The sequence below is a fragment of the Symphodus melops genome (genome assembly GCF_947650265.1).
Source record: "Symphodus melops genome assembly, chromosome: 21".
Lineage (NCBI taxonomy): Eukaryota > Metazoa > Chordata > Actinopteri > Labriformes > Labridae > Symphodus > Symphodus melops.
In genome coordinates this window covers 13,680,554-13,704,378 of record NC_136711.1, presented here as the reverse complement: position 1 = coordinate 13,704,378, position 23,825 = coordinate 13,680,554, and the positions used below count along the sequence as shown (strand labels likewise).

The 23,825-nt window shown below is 42.0% G+C and overlaps 1 protein-coding gene across 31 annotated transcripts in view; it reads right to left on the bottom strand.

The window, feature by feature from the left end:
• Nucleotides 1–23,825, bottom strand: part of LOC306842319 (uncharacterized protein) — a 169,590-nt gene that overhangs the window by 111,997 nt on the left and 33,768 nt on the right. For 4 of the 31 annotated variants that reach the window (XR_013781712.1, XR_013781716.1, XR_013781696.1 and 1 more), the window contains 2 exons: nucleotides 9,143–9,222; nucleotides 7,642–8,725 (listed from right to left, as the gene is read on the bottom strand). The exons of 17 other annotated variants lie outside the window; for them this stretch is intronic. Coding sequence is in view for 1 of the 14 variants with exons in the window: in XM_079372494.1 (XP_079228620.1) it covers nucleotides 8,692–8,725; nucleotides 9,143–9,222; nucleotides 10,785–10,962; nucleotides 13,092–13,222 (423 nt within the window). In the remaining 13 variants the exon portion in view is untranslated. Of the gene's footprint in view, nucleotides 1–7,066; nucleotides 7,245–7,641; nucleotides 8,726–9,142; nucleotides 9,223–10,435; nucleotides 10,963–13,091; nucleotides 13,223–15,448; nucleotides 15,608–18,219; nucleotides 19,329–23,825 lie in introns of those variants that run through there. 10 more of the 31 variants (XR_013781713.1, XR_013781694.1, XR_013781711.1 and 7 more) reach the window with 6 other exon arrangements.

Sequence of the window (23,825 nt, the reverse complement as noted above, 5' to 3'; positions counted from 1 at the left end):
TTGAAACTGATACCAGATTATGAAAAAAACATCTAATTATCAGATTCAGGAAAGTAGCCAATGCCAATACAGTTAATATTATAACGCTTGCTGTTGAGCTGCTTTTAAAGAGTGCAACATTAGTCAAGCTTCAGAGATCTCCAATCACATATTTTAGATAAAGTTAATCAAACTGGACAAAAAAATCTATTTCTCTGACACTCCTTGGTGGACAAAGAAAGTACAGAGGGGCTGTGAGCTGAGCTGCCGCTAACGTTAGCTCGTTGGAAGGTGCTCAGTGTGCTTCTAGGTTCAATTGCTTCTGTAAACTTAGTGAGGCCATACAACAATGTAGCCAATCATATCACACTCATCCAGGGTTAGAAGCGCAAGAGTTGCAGGGTTGCAGGGTCAATGATACCATTGTTATTGAACCAAGAAAATAACTAGCAGAGTGATTTAAGACATGGTATTAATCTACAAATTAATCTACAAATGAATTCAAAGCCAACATAAAGTGTTCACTCAGACTACATATAAGTCCTCAAGCGTCATGTTCACACTTTCAAATAAAGATTTTTGGATTGAATTTCGCTTTGCCAACAATCACGCCATGTCAGATTATGTCCTTTAGTGGTCGTACAAAAGTTGAGCATGGTTCAGGATTTAAGCATGACTAATCCTTTTCTTTATAGTTCTGCTTTTTAAGTGTAGAACATATAGGTTATAGCGGAAACATATATAATGAATAATTAGCCAAACAGAGACAAATGTGGCTGAAAAGAATAAAGCTGATTCAGCACTTAAAAAAAAAAAAAAAAATGGATGGCACCAAAAATAATTTTACAGAAGAAATTCACACAACTCCATTATTTAGAGCCGTTTGTATCAGGAAGTACTAATTAGACTGCGGTGGAGGGTTATTAATAGGCTGGACTTTCCACAATGATCTTGTTATAAATGGGCACTGTCAAGACTTTCCTCAACCTCCAAATGAGTATTTTCACTTCACTGCCCCCATCCCAAGAATCAGCACCAGCTCCGAATAACAAATGATTGCTATTAACGGTATTGTTAGTGATGATGCCTGAGAACAAACAAAAGGTCCATAAATAACCATTTGCTGAGGAAAAACGATACTTTAAATAAGACAGATACTAAGCAGACTTGGTGGTAAATGACATCTGAGGAGCCGGTGAGAACATGGAGTGGTTTCTGGGTAGAAGAAAAGAAAAAAAAAAGTGATTGATATAAAGTCTGATCTAAGGAATGAAAATGTGGCTCCCATGCATGGGGTGTAATGTTATTCCCAGATTACAGCTTACTCCAGAAAAAAAATCCCCCACCCAACACTCAGCTGAGTGGGCTTAAACAACAAAGCGGCTCCTGCTGAAGTCGTTTACCCGGACACAAAGGCAATTCTTCATATTAATTAAGCCCTGTCACCGACGTGCTCGCTCCCTCTCGCCAAGCACATGTCCGCGGCTCTGATATGTGGGCTAAGTGTTTTCCCTGATGCCTCACTCCCTCTCAGCCCTGGCTTCTCGCATAAAGCCTCTAGTGGGAGCCCCTGTTTACTGGAGTCAGTTCCACTTACGCAAATCCCCCCCCTGCCGTGTAAACAATATCCATGGCGACTAAACACAAACCGCACGTCCTGAGTGTTTACGGCATGAAAAATGTTTATCCAATTAAGTGACATTTCAATAACATAATCCTAAAACCGTGAAGGCTTTTAACAAGATTACATGACCCAGAGAGAGGCGAGGAGTCACCGGTTCTGTGAGACGGGGCTCAACAACATCAAAAGCAGCAGAAACATGTGGCCATTATTGTTGGCAGTGCAACCTTCAGAGTGGACAATAGAGGCAAACACTGTGTCTCTAACTATGAAATGTGACATTAAAAATCGTATATATGTGAGAAATGAAACTAATTTGGGTTCAAGAGGATTTGCGGGTGAGGAACATCAATTCAATTTGCTTAAAATGGCACAAAAAAAAAAAAAAAAAAAGATTCTCGCAAACACTTAAGCATGAAAAGAAACGGATGTGATTGAAATGTCAACAGCTCCACGGTGTACAACTCAAGCTAGCGTATCACAATAGTGGCACGCATAAAACCGAGGCCCCCACGTTACCTGCAGAAAACAAATATGGAGAAGAAGGTATCGAAATAATGAAAGATTGTTTATGTATCGTGGCATGGAACGGGAGGGTGGAGGAGAGAGGCAGCAGTGGAGGCGGCAGGGAGGAGGTGATGGTGACGGATGGACAGGACTGACAGTGCGGTATTCATCCTGCACGCTAGAGCGCGCGTCCTGCTAGTGGCGGTCGACAGAGCAATAAATCACAGGCCCTCCATCCTGTATCTACAGCTTATTACATCCACCATGACAAATAAATAATAATCCCTGTCAGCACAGCCCTTTGCTCAAGGATTGAGTCTGAAAGCGTTTGCTCATCACTCCTATTCCTGAGTGAAAACACCTGAGCAGGGGAATTGGAAGGCATGCTTTACTGGCCTTCTGAAACTCGGAGACACAGTGAGGGGAGGAAGACGACACAGCAGTGAAGGGTCGGAAAATATAGGAGGGTGCAAGGTGTACAATAAAATTCCAAATGTTATGACGTTAATGTGTCCTCCATGATTGAAAACATTATGATGTTCTCAAAAGGAAGTTGTCTTTTTAATGGCCGAATTTTACTTTTCTGGAGGTTGAACATGTATTTGGAAGCTTAACTTACAACAAAAAAAGCCTCCTCAACAAATCACACTAAACAAAGTGACATAAAGTTGAACCAATAGTGTGTAGCTTCTTTTATTTTACAATTTTAAAAGCTGTAATTTCTTTATAATGAATAGCAGTATTTGATTCATGAAGGTTGTAAAGTGTAGGTATAAAGTAACATCAAATGTAAAACCCTTTGACCTTGCTAAAGCGTAGATAAATAACGGGTGGACAGACCTGTACTTTAACTCTTGTGAATTTCATGAATGATTAAATGCCGCATAAATAAGTATATTTTACAAACAGGTCTGAAGGCAGAGGACTTTAAAGTATGCATGCATATCACTGTCAGGTTTGAGCTAAATCAAATATAATTTTCTATTTGGATAGATCCAGCAGTGATCTAATTGTTTAATCGATGGCTGTGCAGAGCTGCTGGCAGAATTGTTGGGATCGATACAAATTGATTTACATGTGTCTGCAGAGAAGCACATCCTCCGTCTCCCTCTGCGCCTTCACCTCCCCTCACATTATTTAGAGGACACTCTAGGCCTTTGTCCCTCATGCCCTCGTGTTTCTGTAAATTGCATAAGAACATTTAATCTTCCTTCGATGAGGAACCATTTACTTTGCACCGTCCTTCAATTACATTTAAAAGCTCTAATAAAACCAGGCGCGAGACTGGAACGCCCTCTTCTTAATCAGTGTTGTTCTTTCCGAAGCCTGAATGCATGACAGGTCTGTTTTATTTGGACGTTTAGATGACTTGATGTGGTATGAAAAAATGCAGATAAGAGGCTGCCGTCGTAAAGGTTAGTGATCTGTAAATGGTGCTCTCCATCTTCCCTCATAAGAGGAGTAAAACTGTAAACATGCTGAATGATGTAAGAGTATGTCCTGCCGCGCCTTCACGGGCTGTAAACATTAATCATAGAATCACTTGGCCGTGATTAATCACGAGCATTTGATCTTGCTGGTTTCTGAGGGGGAATAAGGAGCTTATCATTGATGTCCCATAACACTGACTTTATCACCAGTTCATTTCAAGCAGGAATATGCTGCATTCAGGACAAGTGAGTGGTGGGAAATCTGTTGATTATGGCCTATGGAACAGCATCACCAGTTACAAATTAGATTTTTGATGTAATCTCTTTTTATAATCTGGATTTTTACAAGACAAACAAAATGTGTGCCATAGCAGTAGGGTACCAGGCTAGGTAGCTAACTCCAATGTACAATGAATGTGGCTTCTCGGTCAATATAATATGACATTTGGAATGACAGAAGCTACCATTTACCATTTACACAATGTAAAGTGGACGAGCATCCATTAAAACTGATACAACTGTGAAATTGTGTTTGACCAAATTTCCTCATTAATGTTCATTTGTTCAATCGTTGTATTGAACATAATTTGTTGATCATATAGGACCTGTTGGGATTGGGTTGACTTGAATCAGGTCAGATAGAACTCTGTGTGATTGGGACGGGAACACATCTGCGGGACCATAATAAAACATAATAAACCATAATAAAACACGAGCTTGCAGATTTGTCTGGTTCCTAGAATAATGATAATAGATTTTAGGTTAGGTGTCGTTCTTTTGTTAGCCCTTAAACCATTAGCCAATTCATTAATTAATTATTAATTTAATATGATGTTAAATGACTTTCCTCATCCTATAGAATGACCCCCCTCCCCCTCCCCCCTCCCCCTTCTTAGAGATTTATCTGAAGCCAAAAATGAACCCGCTGGTTGTGAATGTGTGCAAGTACAGAGGTTGGCCAAAGTCAATAGGATCAGGATTTCCATTATTTCATGATTTTTATCCAATTGTTGTACAGATATTTTCAAAGTAGACCAAGGTGGTTAACTAATAGAATCTATTGATGTCTTGGACTGTTGGTTGAATAACAAAGCAGTCTAAAGATCTCCCCTTGGCTCCAGGGACTTTTCCCTCTTATATTAACCTGTTTATGCAATCGCAAGTAAAACTAAGATGGCCTTGTGACAAATCCACCTGTCAGGGTTTGTTTATTGCCAAAAGGACCTGAGGCATGTGCATGTTAAAGACCTAACGACCTTTGGCTGCGTCAGTTAAAACAGTATATCACCTGGAAAAGGACAGAGCCCAATTAACATGTTTTTGGGAAACACTAAATCTTTTCAGGGCAAACACTTTTCCAAACTCAAGAGAAAGGCCGAAATTCCACACAGGTCGAGAGTGGGTGCAGAAAACCACGTGCCAGACCTTTAGCTCGCACTTGACAGATACGAGTCAGCTGCTTTGAATCTGTTCAGTTTTTACTGAAATCTCCTAAATCATCTCGGATGCTACACTCTGATTTGGCTCCATGGGGAATTAAGGGACATCAAAAAAAAAAGCATTTATTTCCAGTTTACATTTGATGTGATGCAACGAGAAGGCAGCTGGATGGGTGTAGCATGATAAGAACTGGTTTCCCTTGCTCACCCTGCAACATTAAGGAGGGTCAGGAGTTCATGCCTCTCTCTTTAACTCTTCAGGCTGGGTTTTGAACTCCTGACCCAAAGTGCAGAGGGAGGGGAGGCCTCCATGCACAGTAGCTGCATTTACAAATGCATGCTGACTCCATGCCAGCAAAGCAGGATCCGAGAGGAATCTGATAACATCTCGCTTTGGAAGGAGCTGCTCAGCCAGCCCTTTGTATTTTATGGGCAAGTCTCATGGTTACCCCCCGACCATAAATCATGTTAATTGGTTTACTGATAAAATGTCTGTCAGGCTCCATTCACAGAGCGCTGTGGCACTCACAGTTACTGTTTAATCTTTGTGCTGCAATAGTTCATCTGTTTAACTGACTGAGGAGGGAGTTCTTCTTCATATCACAGCGCTGCACTGTGTGATGTGAAATTCCAGTCGCTTGAATGATAAACGACTTTTCACCGCGAAACAATCGACGAAAGAGGTTACCAAATCAGCAGATCAAACGTAATTCTTCGAATGAAAGTCTACGTCTTGAAACAAAAAACGAGCTTCTAATTGCGATTTGCCACGCATGCCGCATCAGAATACTGAGCTGTTTCTCTTTGATTTGTTCAAAGATGGCAGCATCACGCTCCTCAGGCCGGCGGTGACACATGAAAATCATCTGACAAAGATGCCTCGGTTACGTCTTCTCCGTTAAGTGTTCTGCCTTTCTGGCAAGGACATCGAAGCCCACAGGACTAAACTGTCCCTCGTCAACAGATAGACCACACACAGGCGCTCATTTACCTGTCAGATTAAGATTAGGAGTGACTCTGCTCTGGGCCATATGGCAGGAAACCAGGAACAGTACTTGGAGAGGGAACTATTTGTCTCTGGAAATGTCGAGGCTCATTAATCCAAGAAAATCAAGACAGAAAGACAGCTCTGTTTATCTTAGAGAGTGAGGAGACTTTCTCATTACAGTGGATGATAGCGAAGCTTCTACCTCAAACTTGCCTTAACTTAACTTTTTTTTTTTTTTTTTTTATGCAAGAAAACCTGCTGTGCTGATGGTTTATAGTTGCAGATAATTATACATAAGTTACTCTCCAAGTGAACGGTTGCTGAGGCAATGCAATGCAATCTCCTCGTTTTTTTGGCTGGCGTTGATCTTTGCATGATTAATGGTTTGAAAGGATCCAGAAAAAAGGTCAAATTCAGAGTTGGGTATGGAGCAGCTACGCAGGGTAATTAAGACAAACATGATTAATAACCCAGGGCTGCCACTGTGTTCAGTAAACAGGACGCAGCCAGATGGGATGCACATTTTGAATACTGTACATTAGTTTCCCAGACGAACGCAGTTGGTGCACTTTTAAATAAGCCTGATATTAATGCTGTTAAAACACTGTATTTGATGTATGATGGGATCACATTAATGGAACTAACTTTACACCTCATTGACGCTGCATAATCCATCTGCAAATAACATTTACATTAATGACTAATGGAAGTCCTTGGATGTAATTGCGCCCAAGCTTTATTGTCTCCAGAATATGATCCGTAGTTAACAGGAGTACAGTATAATAGCTTCATCACGGCAACTTTAAAGACAAGCTGTGATTAGGCTCCTGACAGAGAAGGTGGGGAAGTCCCCCACTATTATTCAATCCATTATCTCGCCTACTTTCTTCTCTGTTGGCCCACGAGTGTGAGTGACAGTATAGAGGGATCAGGTCCAGCTTCCCACGAAGGCAGGGAGACAGGTGTCAAAATGGTCCAGCAAGCAAATCTAGCCCTCGCTAATCAGCCCTGTTGTTCATCCACAATCCATGTCGAGTCTGCGGCTCTCGTTCCGTATGAAAAACAATTACGACGGTTTGAAGTTGAGCGCGCACTAACTCACCTGTCTCTTCTGATGAGTGTAAAGACTGAGGGAAGGGAGGGGAGACGCCGGACACGGAGATAGGGCGGGGAAAGGATGGAAGGCAGAGGATATCGACTCCCCAGTATCCTCAAAAACAACAGGACCATGGAGACACGTTGGGTATACTTGATTAACAGCTCAAGTGGAGAGAGACAAACTGGAAGACACAGCACCCAGTGATTAGAGACATTACAATCTCAAAAACATTAAACCAAGAAGGTAAATTGGTTTAATTAGCTACTTAATCAATGGCTCCAAGAAGGTGATCGTTTTGCCCACATATATTTTAGCAGGGGCGATGGTGGATTTTAATGACATATGGGGCATAATCACGCAAAAGGATGAAAACGTAGTGATATTATTTTGGGAGCAGAGATGTATTAGCAAGACGGAAACTAATTTAAATTCTCATTAAAAAACAAACAAATAAGAACGTAACTTTCTTTTTTTAGTATAGGTGTCTTGATTGTAAAGGGGGTTTTATTTGGCCTCAATTACCCTTTTTGAACTTACTGTAGGTACTTGTTTGGCTGCCTTAACTCTGTATATTTTTTATTTTTTATTTTTTATTTTTTTCCAAGAAAAAATCATAATAAAAGTAAATGTGAGTGTAAAAGTAATTATTAAAGTTTGACAAATGTTGATTGGTGGTAACTGATTTCTAGTCTCACAGAACTTTGGTTATGTGGCTTCTTTACACTAATAAATATGTTTTTAATTCAGTGAAAACAACAGTGTCATCTGTAAACATTTGTCACTAAATGTAGCCCAGTTTGTCACTTTTCTTTTCTTTTAACAGGCAAATCATCGTGTCAGTGAATAATGGGTTACATTTATATCACTATGTGTGTTTTTACATCAACAAAGATCAAGTAGCTGAATATGACATATTATCTGAAAAAAATATCTATAATTGAACTCATCTAACCTTAGGGCTGCAGCCTTGGTGCACAGCGTGTTAACAGTGCTTCCATAAAAAGCAAAAATTAAAGCAGGAGGTAAATTAACCATTGATATCAAAGACCTTGTTCTTTTACTTCAAAGGCAAATTGTTCCAAGCAGGAGGAGGAGGATATGTGAGCTTCAAAGAAACCGGGATGGACAAGGCACCACACACTCGTGTATTGAAATAATAGCTGACAAAGATCCTCAGCATTTGTGTCAGTGTAATGCTCAGTGGCACCGAAAGCAGCGCCACTACCCGAGCCTCTGCTTTAATTCGTGCTGATGGGCCTGGGACTCTCTGCGGGCCGAGGAGGGCCCGCTGATGCGGTCGGCAGTCGGCCTTAATGCACCGGCTTGATGGGAGACAAGCAAGGGGGTGTTGGGGGGGGTTTGATCACAGCCAATGGGCACTTGCTGAAGTAAGACCACAGTGACAGAAAGCAGCTGTGAGAACTTTCATTCTCACTCAGCGCTTAGAAAGAGCGGTTGGGAGCTTTGACAGAGGGGTGTCGCAGAGAAAAGATTAAATGGCAGCTATGTGAAGACCTCAGCGAGTGGCAGCGGCTGGACGATAGAGTTTGAGCAGTCAGGAGGAAAGTGATGTCACCGATGGGACTCTTTCATCCACTGTTCATGTGCTTGGTTTGGATCCAGGAAAGTCATTTTAGTTGATTCAGCTCGTCTGATGAATGTCTGATTTTGAGAATAACAAACAAAAAAAACCTTACCACTATTACTTAAACATAATGAAGGTTTGTAAATCAGTAGTCATTGTCGCCGCTCCAAATCAGGGCAGCAACACAGTTATTTTAATATCAATAATACTGTCATAATATTGTTTCTATTAATCTGAAAACCAGCCAATGTTGGTTTGAAAAAGCTCAACTCAATGAATAACTTGCAAATAAGCTTGTTTGTCATTAGCTGTACAGATTAAGATGATATATGATGTATTGTCTACATAATGGGGCAGAGAAATACCATTAAAATAAATCATGTGTTTGATAGTTAGACAGCTCAGACACGATTATATGAAAGTGGGCTCGACTCCAGAAAGAGTTTTTTTTTTTTGGGGGGGGGGGGGGTTTGTTATTTTAAAGCCACACCTACCTGTGTGGGACGCCATCACTTTCAGGGTCAGTAGACTTTCCGAAGTAACAAGCTGAGCATATGCCTCCGCGGTTCCCCTTCTGTCCCAAGAAAGACCCAATTAATTCATCAATCTGCACACCTCTGTCGTTGCCTGCTGCATTTTTGCCCCTCGCCAGCACAGCTCCATCCATTACCCGACCAGGTTGTCCCCCCCCCCCGTCTCACACACACACACACACACACACACAACAGCTCCCCAGCTTGTCTGCAAGCCAGCCAGGGTGGCTGCTGGGTAATTACACATTGCCTTGACAACACACATGATTGTTTTCCTAGCAGTATATTACTTCATTAGTACTTCCCAATATGCCGTATTTTTTAAATGTCACTTTTTTCCGCCCGTTCCGGACTCGTCTGTGTATCATAACAATCATTAATAACTGTCAGTTGGCAGCATCACTTCGGCTCTCAGGCCGCCTCATTAGCATGGCCCAGCATTTGTTCTGCACCAAGGCTGATTATTTTCTACAACAGGCCAGGCCAATTACTTTAGTGAAATGGTATCACATAAATCACAACTTAACAAGGTGGCAAATTTGAAGTTATCAGACTCCAGGAGACACCGTAACTAATATGTCACTGTCACAAGTGCTCTCTGCAGGTATGCCTCCGCCACGCCAAATATATCATCCCACAGGATCTCGGAGGCTTTCGCTGGGAAATTACCATATTCAGAAAAAGCACAAGTGGTATGAAAATGTAAAAAAGGTAAAGTTCAAGCAGCCCAGCTTTGTTGGCTTTCGGCAGCACAGAGAGTGAGGTAGATGGAAGGAGACTGATCCTGCTGTAATGTCTTCTCTTGGTACCATAAAACGTGTCGCTTTTTCTCTTGCAGACCTCTCCTTTTACTCTTTACATGATGATGTTCATCCATCACGTCATGACAGCTACATCAAACCAACAACAAACATGCAAACCCAGCAATCTCAAATATGCTGACACCTCACGCAGACACATAAATACAGACCACTTTAACTCTCCTCTGAGTGGCTTTTTTTCCCCCCTCTGTTTAAACTAGGTTTTCCACCCACCGGGAATTCCCCCACAACCCCAGAACGTGTGATAAAGCACACTTCTGTCCGTTAGCCGCTGACACGCGAGTGTTCACAGGAGCTGTGTAAATGGGTTTCTGTTTGTTTGCCCCTGTTTCTTGTCTCGACACTCACAGAAGCTACAGTGTGTGCTGCACAATGACCGTTTTCCACCCGAGCAGTTTGGAAGAGAAGGATTACCTCTCACTAAAACATTCACCTCATCTTGATGTTATTTGCTCCATTTGTTTTCAGCATTGCCTCCCTGCTCGTTTCTCATTTTTAAAGTGAGGATTGAGGACAGATGGATGCAAAGTTTCTGATCTTTAGCAGAAGTTATGGAGGGTTATCTTTGGCTGTATATCTCCACTCTGGCAGCACTCCCCTGGTGATGAAGGATTAACCACCGCAGCTGTCTCTTCCCTGGGATGATGCAGTGCGCTGCTCCCCGACACGACAGCATCACTTAATCTTAATGTCCGCTTCTCCGGAGCGGCCGCACAGGACAAAGCCAATCAGCATCACATGCCACGGGGACGGACCTACAGCTTGGCCCTGGAGTTTCTCACCCTCGCAGGCCTATTCATCAACTTCAGCCACACCGATCCCAGAGTTCCCCCTCCTCGTAGACTGCAGCTGAGCCGGCCGGTGATGTATAGGACGATGAAGCAGGGAGGAAGAAGTGGCGAGAGGGGGGGGGGCAAGAGAACACTTATCAGATTGCACATTATGCACTGCTTTGTGTTCCTGAGGAGAAAAAAAAAAGAGGAAGGAGAAGTAATGAATGCACTCAGGCTTCCTGTAGCCTGGACCACCTATTTGCTGTGTTTAAAGAGATATCTGCTCAATAGTGCTCCAGTATTACGGATGGGCTAGATCTAGAATAATGATCACTGCTCATTTAGATAAATTGCACTCAGGGAATCCATTTGTAAAGATCTGAATTCAGCTGGAGGCAGGAGGGGATGCTCCAGGATGCTCGTGCATACCTACAGAGTATCCAGAGTATCTCACACACACACACACACACACACACACACACACACACACACACACACACACACACACACACACACACACACACACACACACACACACACACACACACACACACACACACACACACACACACACACACACACACACACACACACACACACACACACACACACACAAAAAGGCCACATGCAGGACATGTGGTATTCATCGACATGAAAGCGAGACCGTGCTCTTTCTCTGGTCGCATGGTGTTCGACATGAAATGCAGTTAAAAGTGAAAGTGAAGTCGAGACGCCAGCGAACAGCGAGGGGTGTCCATGCACAATGAAGCGGGAGTAAAATGCTCAGAAGACGTGCGATATGAAAGAACAAAGTGACAAAAGACACAGCTAATCCTTTAAAGCCAAAGACGTTTGATAGGCTGATAGTAAAAAAAAAAAAAAATCTGTATCTTTTAACGTATCACGACCTCATAATGTAAAATTATGCTAAACAATATCACAATGATAACCTCCTCATATAAAAAGCAAGTAGTGCGCCAACACCAACCATAAAGCCCCGTTCTGAACCTGATAATAAAGAGATGACACTTTTATGATACCGTAATTAACAGCGCTCTAGGATGAAATTAAATCAATATGCCCATCTAATATCATTTTCTCTAGTTATGCAAATCAAACATTCAAAGCCCTGGGAAAGTGATATGAATTGCTTTCACATTTCAGTTCACACATATTATCATATCAGACCTCTTGGGTTTGATGTCACAGAGGATGTTGGGGGGGGTTAACGATGTGAAGCCAGAGGAGAGGAACTCTGACTGCTGATTAGCTCGCAGAGACAACAGGATGATAATGTGGGCGCTTAGATTAGAGCAATTCTTCTTATTAGAATGATAACATGAAAGCATGAAAAGGATGACTGCTTAGGAAAACACAGGCAAAGAGAAATTCTTCAAAACAGGCAGAAACCTCGAGCAGAACCAGATTCTTTCTTTTAGACATAAACACTGAAAGACAGACGGACAGACATACAGGAAATACAGAGAAGGAAACAGACATACAGGAAGTACAGAGAGGAAAACAGACATACAGGAAGTACAGAGATGAAAACAGACATACAGGAAGTACAGAGAGGATAACAGACATACAGGAAGTACAGAGATGAAAACAGACATACAGAAAGTACAGAGAGGATAACAGACATACAGGAAGTACAGAGATGAAAACAGACATACAGGAAGTACAGAGATGAAAACAGACATACAGGAAGTACAGAGAAGGAAAGAGACATACAGGAAGTACAGAGAAGGAAAGAGACATACAGGAAGTACAGAGATGAAAACAGACATACAGGAAGTGGATAGAGGAAAACAGACATACAGGAAGTACAGAGAGGTAAACAGACATTCAGGAAATACAGAGAGGTAAACAGACATACAGGAAGTACAGAGATGAAAACAGACATACAGGAAGTGGATAGAGGAAAACAGACATACAGGAAGTACAGAGAGGTAAACAGACATTCAGGAAGTACAGAGAGGTAAACAGACATACAGGAAGTACAGAGATGAAAACAGACATACAGTGAGGGAGAACAACAAACAAATGTACAGACAGGAGGGCAGACATACTGTACAATCACACAGGACAGGACATAAAGACAGATGGAAAGACAGAGAGAGAGACAGACGTGAAGACTGATGTACGGATGAGGGGAGGGGACAGACAGACAGACAGACAGACAGACAGACAGACAGACAGACAGACAGACAGACAGACAGACAGACAGACAGACAGACAGACAGACAGACAGACAGACAGACAGACAGACAGACAGACAGACAGACAGACACAGAAAAATATCCTCATACTTACAGAACGACAGGAAGTAAGTAAAAAAGAAAGAAAGAAAGGCATGGAGAGGGGTGCCGCGCAGATGACCTAGCGGTAAGCTTGCGGTTCAAGAGCAACCTGTGGCTCTTTTTCTGCAAGTCAGTCCCCACTCTCTGTTTAAAGAAAAGAAAAGAGAGACGAACAGACATTCAGACAGACAAAGAGATGTACAGCAACAGAGATTCATACTAAGAATAAATAATGACAGGAGAATCTTATTAACAACCAGGATAATGACAATAAGTAAGAACATTATTTCTAACAAAGAAATTAAAAAAGGAATTTCTTTCTATCAAAGACACGTTAGCCCCCTTGTTAGCGTCCCTGCAGCAGGAGACGAGGTGAAAGTATACGGCCCGTCCCTTTATGGATATGAGACAAAAGGGAGGCTGGGGTGGTGAAGGCGCAGACAGGGCGAGCAGCGGCGGAGGGGGAGCCTAATGGCCGTGATTAATGACAATGGGCCAGAGGAGAGCTGGGACACAAGCGCTACATATATCATCCTTTCTCATCAGTGTGTGTGCACCTCTGCGGCCCTCTTCTCTCTGCAAACCAGCACACTACAAAAAGAAAAAAGAAAAATCATCTGCTCTCCTACCACCAAGACGCCTTGGTGCTGCTCTTTATGGGCCTCGTGTTGGATAGGCGAGCAGTGAAATGACATGTAGAATAAGATATAATGAGTAAAGGGGAAGACGGCTGTGTGTGATCGCTCATGTTTTTCATGAACTGAATACTTCCTGCGCTTAAGTCACATTTCCAAGGTCTAATCTTCCATATGGAGAGGGATGAATTATTGGCTATTTATGAATAGAAGTGATGATGAATGGTGCTGCATTTATCTGCATAAGTAACTCCAAGGGCTGGCACCGGGGTTCAGGCAGACTATAATAAACAGAGTTTGCACTCAGGGGCAGCTCTTTATTTATGAGGCTCTGAGAATAGACATTATGTGGCCATCATCAGCTCCCCTCATTCCCTTGAGGAAAGGACAGAAAGTGGCTCCAATATATGGGATAGTTTCAGAGTTTAGAGTACTCCGACCCGGCTGTATGCAGGGTTTAGTTATGACCAATTAAAGGACTTCTCTCATGGGAATTATAACACTCCCAGGGACTTGCGGTTTTAATTAGGAGGCACCTTGTTGGATCCCTGCTAAAGCCTTTTGATTTACCAAAACATGGCCAATTAATCCCCAATTAACACAACGAGCAGATTTAGTCATTATGAAACTGCTTTCCGCATAAAGGGATGAAAATATTTCGTTTGTAAAAGGTTTAGTGTAAAGTCTAAGACGGGGACACCGTGTCCGGGCCTAAGCTAGCTCAGCTTCCCCTGAACTCTGCAGGCTGATTAATGACTAGATGATGCATCTTTAACCAAAAATTAGCGAGGAAAGTTTACAACCTGGATGTCTGAGCCATCAGGATCACGTAAAATGCATGCTGTTTTCGGCTTTTTACAAGTTCCAGAGGTATAAGGAATGATGGGCAGAGAAGAAGGTGGTGCAGCACTGTTACCACTTTATAAGGTGTTGAAGCTCGTTTAATGGGCTGTAATGGGATGGTCTATAAATAGCGCGTTGCTTTAGGACATTTTCATTCCATGTAAACGTTTTGAGCCATAAGTTTGTCTTTTAGCGCAGATACGTGTTATGAGTTTGGGATGTGTTGGAATGAACAAAGTCAGGTGACCTTACTCTATTGACCTTCGTTATTGTAGTAACACAATTATTGTCGCCTTAGCCAGGTAACCCTCAATGTTATGATCTAATTTCTGTGCTTGATTGTTTTAAACATTTAGAGGTAGTTTCAATAGGGCTCTAGTACTACTTAGTAAGACTTAATAAATATAATGGTTTGGATAAGTATGTTAGTTACTGACATTGTCTTGCCTCTGTTACTACCTCTTACTTACTTCCATAGATCCCTATGCTATATGTTTATGTCATCTACATGATAAAATGTCTTCATCCTTGCTAGCTGGCACCAGAATTACTGGATGGTTAAATGTATTGCATCCACAAACAAGGCATCTTGTGAAAAAAACAAGCCGTCTTTTGTCGTACCAACTGTTTTCACTTATTTTCCACGGCTGCTGCGTATAATTAATATCTCAGCGGTGCCGGAGGTTGTCATTTTTCAAATGGTTTCCCTGTAAATGTTCTACACCTCTTAATGGCCCTGCTAATGCTGTAGCTGTCATGTCTTGGACAGCTGCACTTTTACAAGACAAACTCAGCTGTGCCACGGGCCTCTCTGTGGACTTACTCACTCAGAGGCTTAGAGGCTGCTGCTGCCAGCTGGTGATAGTACACATAACATTTGATTAATCTTTACCTCGTGCCCATGACTGGAGAGTCACCTTCCAATAGCGTCCCTGGTGTACTGAATATTTCTGCTGGTTTCTGATGGATGGCACATCAGCCAAATGGGCCCAAATACAAATGAAACCAGATGACCACTTACAGGTGGCCTCCATTGTGCCGAGCCAGTGAGCTGAGAAGATTTAGAAATATATTTAAAGAAAAGAAGCTTTTAAGACAGATTTAGTTGGAGAATCCAAAGTGTACAATAGTACAAAGAAATTATATTACACGTCAATTCTAACAAAAAGAAACAACATGATGTTTGTTCTATGAAAACCTCTTTTAAATGTCACTGAAAACAGTGATTCCCAGCATGGGGGTCGGGACCCTGTTAAAGATCATAGAATAACAAGAGGGGCCACAACATGATGAACAAGTTGGCAAAAAAGAGAGTTTATACAGATTAGCATGGTATTCTATATCAAAGTGTTCTCCTTTTTTTCTGTTTTTAAAAAAATATATAAAAATACAGTAAAATTTACAAGAAAAAAAGTGGTTTGGAAGAGACTTTATATCTGCTTTACACGCATACATCTTCATAAGCTGGTCATATTTTATACAAAGTCCAAGAAAGTCCATTGAGAAAAGTTTTTGCTAAGCCCAGTACAAAAGGTAAACCACGCGTGAAAACTGTTAGAAAATTAGTTAGATTCAAATTTACCGCCATGTTTTTTTTTTGTTTTTTTTTTAAACTAAAGAAACGGATCAAATAAGTGTCTATCTCAGAAAAATACAACACACTTTCACAACAATAAAGGAGATTGTTCTTTGATTTATGACCTCTGTGAAAATATTCCCTTTGACTGCTTCATCTGAATGACTGTTAACTTATAAATTTGCCCTTTTCACACGCAACGCCGAATGAAGCTCGGCTCACATTTCTCCGTCACGTAACACACAAAAAAACAAAAGCTCCACTGAAGTCGAGTAGATGCCCGTCGTGATGCCTAAATCACCGTGATGTGTGATTTGATCAGCGGAGAAGCACAAGTGCTGCTGTTTTCCTCATTTCAAACGCTATCTCGCTCTCTTCTCAAAGCAGATATTGTTGACTGTGCGATGGTTATCATCGTTCATGAGGGTTCAGCCGGAGTTCAGGACAAACACTTGACACGCTTGTTACTTCCTAATGAGATGACACAGCACAGATAGAGACGCTGCTTTGGACCTGTGGATCATGCGTTCAGTAAGTGTGTGAATGAGCGGCGCTGGCTTGGAGAGTATAAAGAACTTATTGTACGAGCTGGGACTTGCTGGAGGTTAAAGTAGCATGAGATAGCGTTCCCGATGAAGCGAAAAGAGTGCGCTCAGCGGAGCCCACGTAAGACGTCAAAGACAACAGAAACCTATACAGCTTGAAAATGTCCTCTTCAATGGTTGGAGTTGCTTCACGTCTCTCATCTTTGTTTGAAGCCCAGCATGATGGTGGCCCTTCAACCCCCATTTTTCCAGAAGCTTAGACCTGCTTGTTTGATGAGGGCTTATCCCTCAGCTGACATTTTATCGCCGGACAGGCCTCTGACTGCGCCAAAAGAACAAGCTACGCGGCGGATTAGCCCGCACACTCGTGCTAATGCAGTCAAACTGTCAGAGAGATCAAAGCCGCTCACTCCAGATTAGGACCAATTAAAGTAGGTGGCCCTACACAAATTAATAGCTGGAACGCTCACCTGTTAAAAGCAGGGGGAAAAAAAACAAACAGCAAGAGCACTTTGTTCTCTGGGATGAGGTGAGAAAACGTCACCCCCCCCCCGCTCATGTGTTATGGCAAGCAGTTAGCAAACAAAATCATTTGTTTCACCCGGTTATGTAAATCGGCATGTGTTTATTACTCTGTAGCTACAACCGCGTGAACTCCAGCCTCCAGAAGTGAGCCGTAATGTCCAAATGTGAGCATGACAGTTGTGATTGCTAGCTTTAATGGAGCAATTTAAAATAATTGGCACTTTGCTTGAAGGCCACCTTCCCATTATTAGACTTTGATTTGGCTTTTACAGGCCTGTACATTCTGCCGCACAGTGCACACACCCTGTTGAGTTTGGAGCTGCTGCCAAATCCATTATAACCTCAGCGACAGTTTAAAGGGCAGGTCCGCTCATATTAGAGGAAAGATCTTTTCTCACTTACATTTGGCAGCATCCAGCCATGTGGATAGTTTTTTTTTTTTTATGCTCGAAGGTTTTGAGATATCAGCGTTTGATTTGCCCGTTGCCACGCCATGATAGAAATGAAAGAAACGTTTGATGTTTGTGATGCTGGAGGAGTTGTTGTACAATCTGGGGCTTACTGATTGGCGTTTTGATGTCGTACAAAAGAAGTCGAAATGAGACAGACAGACGGATCAGTCTGTCCCAACAGCGACAGAGATTTTCCTTTGACAAGGCTCCATCAATAAACACAACTTACATCTAAAAAGACAAAGTCCGTAATTTAAAAAAAGGGAACAACAACTGATAAAACCAGTGTTTGTGTATTGTCTATTTTAAATTGCTCAGAATGGTTACTACAAAGGGAATGAAAGATGTTTTGAAGATGTTTCTCCAAACCGGAGGGACGTTGTAACGTCTGCCTGATGGCAAATTCCTTTTGACATTAGAAATATAAAGCAAACTAAAATGTGTTTCTGTTGACATTTTATGGAAATTCTCACTGACTTTGCAAATCAACAAAAAAAAAAATTGTGAATTTATCAGCTTATATTGTATGTCGTTTGATTTCCTCATAAAACAGGAATAAATGATTCTTTAAAACATATATATTTACATTTTCTTCCCTTCTGTGACTTCTTTACTGCCTGTCATTCCGCATTCTCCCTGTCCCAGATATCTGACTCTATCCACCGTCCCATCACCACTATAAAGCCAAAAAAACTCATAAAAAGGAAGAGGTTTAAATTGGAATAAAAGAAAAGGTAAGCAAGGAAATATCAGATTGTTATTCAATAAACTCCACAGGACCATTCTCTAACTCCTATCATGACAAAAAAAAAAAGAAAAAAAAGACGCCTTGTTGTTGAGGCTGTCGCGGTGCAGAAAGGGTTAAAAGTCGGAGTCATTACAAATAATGTGAACGTCTGAGTCTGAAGGCATCTGAACCACAGCTGGTCAGATAGGCTGCAGGTCATCTGAGGGCCAACGGAGGCTCTGCTGATCAAGGCCTCTGCTCTCGACAGGGGGATGAGTGATGGCCGCAGAGTAAATGCCAAAACTATAAATTTCCTCCCACACTGACCCAAAGCTCCTCTAAAGTTTATTTACATTTTCACATAGCATCTCCCCTCCAACGTCAGTGTCAAGAGGATCTCAAAGGCCCGATGAATTAGTGATTGCAGTCAGAGCGTGTGCTCTAAAACACACACACTCGTTTCTCTGTGAACATGTCTGTTGTGAGCGCTGCTGAGGAGCAGACTGAAAGAATCTTTCATTGACTTGTCTTTTCCTGTTACTTGCTCTGGAGCTTGCTTTTTTTTTTTCTTTTTTTTTGCGCTCGGTCCAGAAGTCCTGAGCATAACCGGGTGCTGCATGTGTTAAAAAAACACTTTTCAAATAAAGCTTTGTCACGTAGATTACAAAGACCAAACGCGGGTGAGCGTTGCTTTAATAATCTGAAGCGAGACAGGTTTGGGTTTTTTTTTAACGCATGGAAAATAAATAAATAAGCTCAGCACCCCACGGTTTGCTTTCCAATGGGCTTTGCAGAGAGCTCTGTTTGATGTGAAAGCCTACAGTCAACTGTGTTTGGACAGTCATGGGGTGGAGCTGCCAGGCTTTTAACTGCTCCAGAGAACACAACCCACCACAGAGCTTGCACATAGGAGTCCCTCTGTCCTGAGGCAGGGCACCAACTATCAACTGAGAGAATGAGAGCAACAGAGAGAACCACAGTGAGATTTATTCCTGCACAGGCCCGGAGGCTAACATAGCAGAGCGGCTAAAACAGTCAGAAAAAGAAAAAAAAAGAAAAAAGCCCTGAGGACATCTGTAGCATGATCCTTCCAAAAGCGTTTCATAAGATCTGCGCTGCACAGCTGCAAAAGATGAATATTACATCTTTTATTCAAAACATTTCCAAACACTTGTCAACTTGCAGGTGAAGCTATGCAACCGGCAAAGATCTGATTTTGTGAATTCAAAACAGATTGGAGCGCAGATCTGTCAAAGCAGGGGAGTAAATGTGCAGATACACACACAGAGAAGGTGGGAAGAAGTCATCGCTCCTGTTCCGTGGAGTGGGAGGCCCGTGACGCCTAATTTGAGAGAATGAACGCACTTAAGTTATTAAGGCAGGAAGGTAATCTGTCAAAAAGCAGGCTGTTTTGGCATGTCGCATACCGCAGCTGAGATCATAGAGTCAGATTCTGCTTGCAATTACAGCTGAAGGACCTTGGATGCAGCAGAGGCGGCCATTAATCCTGCTTCTGGCCCCGGACGCTTTGACGTGTCAAAACCCAACTGTCCTCCTCCGCCGCCTCCGCCTCCTCCTCCGTGCCACAGAGCGGGAGGGGAAAAAAAATGCACCACAGTGGCCAAACCACACCAGAGGAGTAATTGATGGCATCATTAATGTTATTAGGCTTACTTAAGTCAGCAGTCACATTATGACTTACTTTGTTCTGTAATGTATGGGAAGTGACTCCGCAGAGGAGACACAGAAGTTGACTTTATGGCTCTATTACTTCACTCTGGATTATGAGTTTGAACAGATGACTCATTGTTTATTATCTGTTGCATCAAAAACATTTGCTCAAAGTTCATTTTTAGTCTAAATATGTTTTAACGATGGAAAAAAAAAACCAAAACTTTTAAAGGCATTCTTTGATTAGATTTCTCCCGAGGAAACATGAAAATGTCGATGACTCATCTTTCACTTATGGAGCATAGTAAACTTACTTTATGTTTGGCATGCCCTTTCACCCGTAATGCTAATAGCCATGCAAGATCGGGTAGGACTACAACAACAATGGCGGACTGGCGGAAAATGACATTTTCTTGAATTGTACTCGCTTTGTAGTTTCGGGTCACTTGGAGTAGCTTCTCATCGTCCGTCCACACAAACATTTCAGCGCTCGGTAGAATGAAAAGGATGTGAACATGTGTGTGGTTTTTTTAAAAAGTGAGAACGCCAACTACTGGCCTGTCATGTATACTACAATCTATTTTGTCGCTACGACGTTCAAATTAAAAATGTTTCTGTTTTCGCTGGGTCGTTTTCATGTAAACGTGAGCTTAATAACTGTTCTTTTCCTTCTAAACACTTTCAGCCACTGCAGCAGACTACATTACATACAAGTGTGTGTAAACAGGAATGCTGAGTGTATTCTCTGTCGCTTCCAGTTGACATCCAAACATGCAGTAACAATAGTCCCTTAAAATCCCTCTATTCTTTCCTTTGTTCCCGTCACAAAAGCGTCTTGTTTACAACACAAAGACTGCGGTTTCATCACAGTGAAAGCAACACACACACACACACACACGCACGTTGAAAAGAAAAGAGTCTTCAAAGGAAGAGATTCATCACAGTGTGTCGCCCCACCCACCCGCCCACACTGCACCTACACATGGCTGCGATCAGGTCATTTAGCTGTTTAATGTGCTATGGCGTTTTATCCGCACCTTAAGCGTCTCAGAGCGAGGTGCTATGCACAGTGTGGCTTCAGGGTTCAGAAGACGCCTCAGTTTCTGTCTTTAAATGGAGGGAACTGTTGACGTTGCCAGAACGTATAGTGGTGGATGGCGTTAAATTAAAAGCCTTGAAAAGCTATCAAGCTAATTTGAAAGAAACAGAAGTACATTAGAGTTCATGTGCATATCTGAGCTGAAAAGGCAAGAACTTGACCGTCCACATTGTCTAAATAAGCCACCGGGTGGGAAAAAAAAAACTCAGCACGTCACAATTAAGTTGACATTCCAGGAAATGTGGCATTAAACATTTTGACACGCATCCAAATAGTTGCATGGAGGCGCATGTTTTGCAAAGCATCTGTGTCCGATCTGAATAACTAGCATAACTGGAGTGCAGATGGTCACAGGATGTGACCACCTCGTATCGTCTGTTCCCATCCATCTACCGCTAAATAGCTCCTTTGACACCCTCGGCTGCTTTGCTTTTTTTTTTTTTTTCTTTTTTGTCAGGGGAGCCTTACATGATGGCCGCCATTTTTTTTTTTTAAAAGAAGCCTTGTTTTATTTCCACCCTAAAGTTGTGAAACAATCCCACCAGTCACACAAAACATCCCACAAGAACTTCTGACCCGTTTGTGGCAGGCCGTGAGTCACGAGTTGGTCCTCTTGATATCACTTCTTTGAAATCGTAACGTCCAGCTGCCCTTCTTCACGGCCCCTGCTCAACAGCTAAATCAGATTTATAACTACTGTCACAGGCAGGGATGACAGATAAATTAATCTTCCCTTCACGAGTTTACATCTCGGACATCTGGACCGCTGATCCTGCCCTAACAAGCGCAGAGGTCTCAGCGAGCTGTCTTTTAATGTTGATGTGTTCGTGGCTGGAGATGAATGGCTCTGTCAAAGGAATCTATTTATACAGCAGTTATATGGCAGCGCCACCAGATCCAGGACGCTGCACTTCCTTGAGACGAGCACCAGCATCTGGTGGAGGAAGTCAGCGATGACACGTCTTTGGATTTGGACGACTGTTCAGTGTAACGTGCCAGTTACTGTGAGGTTAAAAAGAAGGCCCTTAGGTCACAAAATCCTATTTTTAATTCTTCAACATGCGAGTCTTCATCTTATTTCATAGTCAAAAATTTTTTGATTTGAATCTGAATACGATACTGAATGAAGTGATAGCAATTCATGCTAATTGGAGGATGAATCTTCAAAGAATGTTTACACAATGCATTAGCATGACATGATAACATTTAATGTGATTTGGATCCATGACCACCTTTAAGTTGGCCACATTATGTCGATGAGAAGACCAGAGACCATTATCATCATGACAATGAGCTGACGTCCATTGGTGGTACGTTCACAAAAATGGCAGAAATTCTGATTGGTATAGACAAAGGGCCGATTACCTTGTACAACAATGTTTACGCTCATTTGTTTCATAACACTTTTGTATTTCCTGTTTACACTGGTAGGACGGTGAATACAGAATAAAGTGACATGTCATCAAGTGAAGAGGTGAAAGTTATCTCAGGCTTTATGTGGAGGGAACTGTTGTCGTTGCCAGAATGAAATATTAAAATAATAATGTGAACTATTCACCGTCTAGACACAAACCATTTTACCTGGTTGTCTTTATAAACAAACAAATCAAACGCTCCAATCCTGAGTTACACTAAAAACAAACGACTCTTTGGCTCATGGTCCGACTTAAACTTGTACCAATCTTTTAACTATATTTATAACATGTCCTGCTTATGACCGCTAAGAGAGTACAAGAAACAGCCTTACCACAGTGTGGTAAGGCAAAATAAAAGATCATGTTTTCATTTAATTTAAGTATGTTACTTGACGAACAGATACAGGACATGATCTTCTTTGCCCTGACTTAACCTCTTCAGATTTTATATCCTGTTAACCTGTCCCAATTATTGGCCATAAATACTTCCCAATAGGATGTGCCACCTAAAAAACATGTGCAAAGAAGTTCAAAAAAGCCAAGACAAGAACAGACACATCTTTGTACAGACATGCCAGTGTGTTTTTTTATATATCGTTTGAAACTGACAATCAGTATGTAAAGCATTTACTTGATATTAGTGGATGTCAAAGGTGGAAATGGTCAAGACTTCATACTCTCACATGAACCTCCAAAGTCAAAGATAAACTTGTTTATTTCAAAGACAGGCAGAGTAGAGTCATAACACGAGCAGTTGAAAGACAAGACCACCAGGACTGCAGAACTCGAGCTTGTCATTGCGGGCCCACCCTTCCTCAGCACCTACCACACCTCCTCACCCCATCACATGAATCACAGCCACCACCCTCCACTGCCTCTGCAACAAAAGATGCTTTGAGGTCAAGCTCCTCTTCTTTGTGCCCACCGCGAGGGAAACAGAGCCACTCGAGACAAGGGCGACTTAAGAGCGGCGTATAATGAGAGGACGTCCATCACAGAAGAAGAATCCCATTGAAATAATATGACGTTCAAATAAATGAGCTTCTGAAGCGTGTGACATTGAAAAGGAATTCTTTCAGGTGTTGAAATCACATCAAAAATCTAATTGTTTGACTTTCCTCATCAAACCTCGTAACGGTTCTTCATTGATGATAATACGCCTGAGCTTTAAGCTGCACCCCCAGCCCCCCCTTTTTATATTCATCGCCCCAAGAATCCTCTGTGGGGGTTTAAAACTTCAAACACCACCTCATGAAAAA